Source organism: Castor canadensis, chromosome 2 (assembly GCF_047511655.1).
Source record: "Castor canadensis chromosome 2, mCasCan1.hap1v2, whole genome shotgun sequence".
NCBI classification, from domain to species: Eukaryota; Metazoa; Chordata; class Mammalia; order Rodentia; family Castoridae; genus Castor; species Castor canadensis.
In genome coordinates this window covers 86,400,700-86,407,695 of record NC_133387.1, presented here as the reverse complement: position 1 = coordinate 86,407,695, position 6,996 = coordinate 86,400,700, and the positions used below count along the sequence as shown (strand labels likewise).

The 6,996-nt window shown below is 56.7% G+C and overlaps 1 protein-coding gene across 1 annotated transcript; it reads right to left on the bottom strand.

Annotated features, from left to right (window-relative positions):
- Window positions 1-559: 559 nt before the first annotated feature.
- Evx1 (even-skipped homeobox 1) lies at window positions 560-3,881 on the bottom strand. Its single transcript, XM_074055731.1, has 3 exons — window positions 3,455-3,881; window positions 1,684-1,940; window positions 560-1,102 (listed from the first exon to the last, which is right to left on the bottom strand). Exons 1-3 carry the CDS (start codon window positions 3,879-3,881, stop codon window positions 560-562), a joined length of 1,227 nt encoding a protein of 408 aa, XP_073911832.1.
- Window positions 3,882-6,996: the final 3,115 nt, after the last annotated feature.

Below are 6,996 nucleotides of genomic sequence, written 5' to 3'. Positions count from 1 at the left end.
AATTATGTCTCACTCTCTCTCCCCTAAATGGCTGGTGTGTTGCCATCAGCAAGCCCCCTGCCATGCTTTGGAAAAGCTGGTGAAGATTAATCTCTACCTGCTCTGCATACACAGCATTTTGTTGAGAGAAACAGCAATTTCCCTTTCCATCGCTTGGCCTTGGCAGGGGAGAGGGAGCCCAGGTGAGGAAGGAGTGTGAGGTGGGGGGGATGGGGCAGAAGGGCTGGATGGATATGGGTTGTGGTTGCTGCTGTGTTTTGTTTAGCTATGGAGCTGTGGCCTCAACCCCAGTTAGGGGTGGTGGGTCCAGTGAAGAATGGCAAAGAGAAGCCACCCCAGAGGAAGCTCTCTCGACCTCATCTTTTCCATCAACCCCTTTTGCTGCCCTAACGTGCCAGCCACTGCCGCTTGCTTCCTGGGCCTTCCGATCCTGGAGGATCCTGGAGGAGTCCCGTTGGTCCTTTGCGGCCCTCTCTTCTCCCCTTCGGTGTCTTGGGGGGCGGGAGATACAAGGCTGAGTCCCGAGCCGTCCTGGAGCTGGCAGCCCGCGGGCGGCCCCTTATCTGGTGAGAGGCACCTCCTCCCTCTGGTCCAATGCGACAGAGGAGGCCTTGCTGAGCACCGAGGGCGCGAAGGTGAGGAAGGAGTCCGAGCGGGAGGTGGAGGCACAAGTGAAGTCCGAGGCGGCGGCGGCGGCCCGGGGCGCCAACCCATTGGCCGGGCCGCTGTGGCAGGCAAGGCAGGAGCAGGGGCCGCCGGCCGAGGCGCCCAGTCCGTGAGCGGGGCCGGGGTACAGCGGCGGGTGACGGAAGGCGCACAGCAGTTCGGGCCGCGGGTAGGGCTGCGAGAGCACGCGGAACGTGTCGAGCGGACGCAGCGGGCCACTGAAGGGCGAGGCGGCGGCCGAGGCTGCGGACGCGGCGCCCAGGCCCACTGGCGAGTAGTAGGGCAGGGGCAGGTGCGATGGGAAGGGGTAGGGCAGGCCGCCCGCGGCTGCCGCGTGGCTCATCATGTACGTGTAGAAGGCAGGGTCCGCTGGATGCGGCCACGTCATGGCCAGCCGCTGCCGCTTGTCCTTCATGCGCCGGTTCTGGAACCACACCTGGGGAGAGGATCGAGCAGATCAGGCGACAGGACTAGGTGTCCGGAGTCGTGAAATCCTGCCCCACTCTGGGGGACAATCCCCACAGCGCAAGGAAGAGACAAAACAGACACCAGCGGGGCGATGGGAGACCCCCACTACCACCTGGAGATGGAATCCTCCGTAGATTCAGGGAGTCACTAGTCCCTGTCCCTTCTTTCCTCTACCCACGTGGCCAGCACCCCCAAGGCGCCAGAACCGAGAGTGAGTGTGCAAGTAGTCGAGGGCGGGGGGAGTAGGACTCCATTATCTGAGGCGGCATACTACATTTCCCCAGAAATGTGTCCCCTTCTATCCCTCCCTCTCCTTTGGGACACTTCCGTCACGTCCACAGGCACCCGATCCCTGTTGTTTATTTGCCTAGGTAAAGGACCTCCAGGCAGCAGTGCCCGCCTAGGGACTGTCAGAAGGGCAAATCTGCACGCACCAGGCTGGGGACCCCAAGCCCAGATTCGCCGCGCCACATCTGGGGCGTGGGCCGTGGGTATGTACTTCTTGCTACATGGGTGCGTACCCGCCTCGTGCGTGCTGACGGCGCATACCTTGATGGTGGTTTCGGGCAGGTTTAGGGCGGCCGCCAGCTCGCATCTCCGCGGCCTGGACACGTAGTTCTCCCTGTAGAATTCCTTCTCTAGCCGTGCAATCTGCTCCCTGGTGAAGGCGGTGCGGTATCGGCGCATCTGGTCACTGGCGCTGCAGGCCAGGGTGCCTTGCGAGCTGCTCCCGCCGCCACCACCGTTGCTCTTGGGAGCTTCGCTGCCGCTGTTCGGACTGCCGCCCAGTGCCTCCGAGGCTGACCCTGCGCAGAGAGTCCAGAGCACACATGTACACGCACACGGACACACAACAGACACAAATGCTGCAGACGTGGGGCTGTAGGTCTAAAGAGAGGGGTGGGCAGAAAAAGGACAACCCCTCAGCTGCCTCACTTAATGCCTCTGCTGGGACTTTGGGGACTCTAGGAGGGAAGACAGGGGCTTGCCACTGGGACAGGGACATAGAGGGGGAGGCCTGGTCTGGCTGCTGTTTGGAAGGCCTGCTGGTTACTGAGACTCCCAGCCACCCTCCTACCTGCACTGGGGTACAGGCAAGGTGCCTTCTTCCTGAACCATTGGCAAAGGTAGGCAGGGTGTGCCCTGACTGGCAAGTGAGTTGAGATGCACCTTGGAGATGGAAGGTTGTGAACTCTGGACCTAGTCTACTGTAGAATGCTGGACATGCAGGGAGTTTTCCCTCCCTTTTGTGTGTGCACAGGTGTGGGAACGCATACTAGGTTGCATTGTTGCAGAGGTAGTATATTTGAGTGGAGTATATGTTGTTCTATGGTAGGGAATCTGGATTGAGCAGATGATAAAACGGTATGGGGTGGGGGTGGGTACTGAACTAGGTATTGGCTGCCAAGGCCAAGAGGTGGCCTTTCTTCCCTCCCAGTTTCTTCCTATCCATTGCCACAGTTTTGTGGAGGAGTGTCTGCTGATGGGCTCTCCCTCCCAGTTTTCCACCTCTCTCAGGCAGGGTGATTGTTGGTACCGGGAGAGACTCCCTTCTGGGCCATCCAACCCCACTCCCATTAGCCCTTGGTGGGAAGGGGTTCTCCAGTTAAAGTACCTCCCACCCCCCTTTGGGCCTACCCCAGAGAAGGGTGGGGCTCCAGCCCCCTGCAGCTCCTTTTCCTTTGGGTGGAGAAGTGGGACTGGGAAGGAAAGGAGGAGGGGGGAGGACCCAATCCCAGCCTTTTCAAATGCAACCGGAGACCAAAGGCAATTAGACCATTGGGACCATTTCCGACCTGGCGCCGCCGAGCCCGGGAAGTGACAAGGTAATTTGGACCTCTGACCGACGTGCAAACTGGTCGGAGGGCTGCAGCACCCGGGCCGCCAGAGTCCGCCACGATTTTACGGTCCTTTATAGACTCCTGGCTTCCGCGCCTGATGGGCCTTGCACCCCGCCAGCCACAAACTGCCCGGACTCGCGTTTGATCTTGCTCTACCCCGGGGGAAGGTGTCTTCCCCGCTCAGTTGAAGCATTCCCACAAAACACTGGGGGGTTGGGGTGCTCTTTGAATCCCCCATTCCCATGACGCCCCCACCCCCACTCCCACGGCACAGCTGTCACCCTCAGACCCACCAATGCCTGAACACAGTAAGAGACCCCTGCCAGGGCACAGATAGGAAAAAAGAGTTGTTCAGGTGTGTTCCCCCACCCCCCAGCCATCCTGCCCTGGGGGGGAAGGAGTGACTGCCTCCTGGCCTGAGCTGAAGTGAAGGGTGGGCACAGCGGGAGGCCCGAAGAGCGGAGGGGAGCGGTGGCTACCTTTGCTGTGCTGGTACTCGGCGTTCCCAGTGGCGCAGTCCGGGGTGCAGCTCACCTCGATTTCTTCATAGAAATCCGACTCGGTGTCTGAGCTACTGGGTTGCCCCTGACCAGAGAGACTGTCGGTGGAGGAGACCGGGGGTCCCGGGCCAAGCATGGCCGCTCCGGCTGCCCGTGGCTCGGCGCCCAGCCCCGCAGCGCTGCCCGCTAGTCCATCGACCGGCTCCTCCTCCGAGCCTCCCCCGCCGCGCTCCCGGGCGGCCGGAGGGCCAGCTCGAGGGCTCAGACAACCATGGGGCACCATCTTCTCTGGCGGCTCGGACAGCGGGCTGCCCACGGCTTCGGACAAATTGGAGACCCTCTTGCCAACTAGAGTGCCAAGTTGACCCCCGTCCAGAAACATGACCACGTCCTTTCGGCTCTCCATCCCTGGGGTTCTCCGGAGGGGGTAGGGGGAGCCCCAAGTGAGCTCCTAACCCCAGGCTCCCTGGGACCCCAGCGTCCGGATAGTTCTTGGCTGCAAAAGGGAGCAAGAGAGGCCAGGCGACTGGGCGGGCGCGGAGCAGACGGAGCGCGATGTCGACGGCGACGGCGGAGGTGGCGGTGGCGGTGGGAAGCTAGGGTCACCTTGTGATGCGAGCGCTCCTCTGTGCCGCACCGCCTCTGGGAGGAAGCCCCATTGCCCTCTTCTTTCTAAGCTGTCATCCTCCTGCTGCAATCGTCATTACAGTACCGCTGGTGACGCCACTCGGCAAGCGCAAGTGGATAAATAGAAACGTCTGCCACAGCGAAGATGAAAGGAGACCCGCAGCTAATGGCTCGGCAGTGATGCGCCAGGTGTGGGCCTCGCTCGAATGGGGAGGAGAGTGTGAAAACAGACAGAGAGACACACACACTGAGAAAGGGAGACACCCAGGCAGAGGGGATGCAAATGGAATTCCGCAGAAAGAAAAGAGAGAGCTTAAGGCTCGCAGCCAGTTCCGCAGAGGCAGCGGGACTCGGTAATTGAATTCGCTTTTGATTTTTTCTTTTATCGTTGTTTTTATTTTGTTTTCTTGGTGCCTTGATTTAACACCGATGAAAGAATCCATAACTGCATTTTGGAATTGTGCAGGCCAGCTTACAAGCCTCGGTTCTCTCTGCATTATTACAACTGCCTGCCAGTCCCTGGTAGCTAATCTCTCTAAAGTCTTTTTTTTTTTTTTTTTTAACAAGCTACCGACAAAAAGTATCCCTCCCGCCCCCATGTTGTCTACAGAGCTTGAGCCTGGGGTGTCTTTCCTTCTCTCTTCTTCTCCCTACCCTATCTGTCTCTCTCCTCCCAGGAACCAAACTTCTCTACTTTTCTTCCCAAGAGAAAAAAGATCATTTTTTTCTTTAAAGACCCGCCTTGGCTACTGATTCAACTTATTCTATGATTTCTTTTTTTGTAAAATTTCCCTCTCCATTTAGATGGCCTTAAGCTTTCCACTGCCTGACTTGACTTCGAGGTGGCTATCAGAAGAAAACACTTTCCGTTTGATCGGGCCTGGTGAGCACTTCAGGTATGTCGGGAAGGAGAGAGATTCTGATAGTGGTCTTGCTTTCTTTTCTTGACCATATTTTAAAAGTATTCGTTTAGAGTCAACGAATTCTCCTACAACCAGGTTTTTCCAATGAAGAGGCACTGGCAAACGGGGCCCCTACTGTGGCAGCAGTGCTGGAGCGCCCCAGCTGGGTGCTAGCCTTCACGGGGGGGGGGGGGGGGATTTAGGGCAGGAGTTGACATTACCCAGTGCCTGGCACTGGGGTCAGCAGAGGATGGACTCACAGAGTCCCCTGCCAGGCCCTGCCCGGGGTCAGTTGTTTGTGGCTCCAAAAGCTGGGGGTAGAAGAGAAGCCGTTGAAAATGCCCCGAAAGAGCTAGTGACCATGGGCGCTGATAAATCTTTGGGAATGGAAGGCGAATTCCCTTCATAGGCTGGAGGAGATGGGGGTGAGGTTGTGGAATTGATATTTGGGGGAGGCTGCAAGCTTTTTAGAAAAGTGGAAAGAATTCCTGTGCGGGGCTGGCAGGTGGGCTGGGTCTCTGTTTGCTTTGCTGAGGGTTGGAGGTGGGCACCTTCTGGGCTCACATCCTCTTCCTCTGCCCCCTCCCCAAGAGCTTGTAACCCTAAACAGTCAGCCCACACTAGCCAGAAAGGAAGGAACCTTCCTCCTCCACCTCCCACGGCAAAGCCCCAACTTCTAAAGCAAACTGTCTCTGCCACTACCTTTTTGTCTCCTTCCTATCTCTTACGTTTCCATGCCACCCTTCCCCAATCTTCTCCTTGGGGTTATGGAAGTGCTGGAGGGAGGAAAGACAAAAGTTCTCTTCCACTTCTCTTCCAAAGATGTTCATTGACCTTGCCTGGAGGACAGGGGCAGATGCACCTGGATGGTAGTGGCCACATAGATATCTGTACTCCCTGGGAGTCCCAAGCCACCATCTGCTGAGCACTGCTCACACAGAAATCTGGGGAAATATTTCAGACGTCAGATACCAGCAACTGAGAGTGCTGGGGGGAACAAATGCCCTGACCTTTTGTTGCCATGTTAGTCACCCATGGATTCAGCCATGCCTTGTCCTTTCTCATTAGCAGCCAGAGCCTAACGGAACACCTTACTTGCTCTTTTTTCTATCAGTCAAGACCCCTGAGTACTTAGCAGTGTCTCTCTGTTGCCCACTCTCTGTTGGGCCCTTCAACCACCAGATTGGCATCCACTTTCCCTCCCCCATGAGGATGGCACCTTTCACAGCCACCTCACTGCCCCCACTCTTTAGGGTTGGTCCTTAAAGGAACTCCTGGCTCCCCTGCCCCACCCCCAGCTTTGCATTCAATGGGAATGTTCTGTGTTTGATCCTCTTCTCCTCTGAGTTTTCTCTGGAGATGAAAGCAGAGTAGGATTGTGAGATCAAGGGGTGCCACTTAGTCTCCTTCCTGGGTTGACCTGATGGAGCTGGGCTTCCCCTTGCATCCCCAGGAGGGGGCTAAGTGGGGACTCAGCCTCTCAGAAGGAGGCTGCCTGCTAAAAGCTCCAGATCTGATATCTCTTCTCTGTCTGACCCCCACTCTATGCCTCTCCAGACTTCTGCCCACCCTTTCAAAGCAGCCTGCCCTTTTTCACTTTTTAGGAGTCTATTAAACACCCCCCAAACACAGACACACACACTTAAAGAATAAAAATTGTCACTTATTCTAAAATCAGCCTTTCACCAACAGCAGATAAAAAGAGGTCGATTTTTAATGGAAAGAAGATGAAAAGAGGAGGGTACCGGATAAACACACTGTTGTAACTTTTGGTGTGTGTTTGTGTGGAGTATATTTAAATAGCGTTATCGTTGTATCATGAAGCTTATTCACTGCAAGGTGCAAGAAGGAAGGTAAATCGGGAGAATGGGTAAAGCCAAAGTAATCCTACAAAAGCCAAAGTGGTTGAGACAGCAGCCTGAAGTGGGATCTGGCTGCCCCTGGCGCATCTCACTTCCCCCTGTTCTGAGGACCTGCAGTTCCTTCCCCCGC

Excerpts from the sequence above, each read along its gene's own strand:
- Evx1 (XM_074055731.1), bottom strand. The coding sequence starts at position 3,881 with ATGGAGAGCCGAAAGGACGTGGTCATGTTTCTGGACGGGGGTCAACTT. Across the intron at positions 1,941-3,454 it reads CGAGTACCAGCACAGCAAAG|GGTCAGCCTCGGAGGCACTG; the intron begins GTAGCCACCGCT and ends CTCTCTGCGCAG. Across the intron at positions 1,103-1,683 it reads TGCCCGAAACCACCATCAAG|GTGTGGTTCCAGAACCGGCG; the intron begins GTATGCGCCGTC and ends TCCTCTCCCCAG.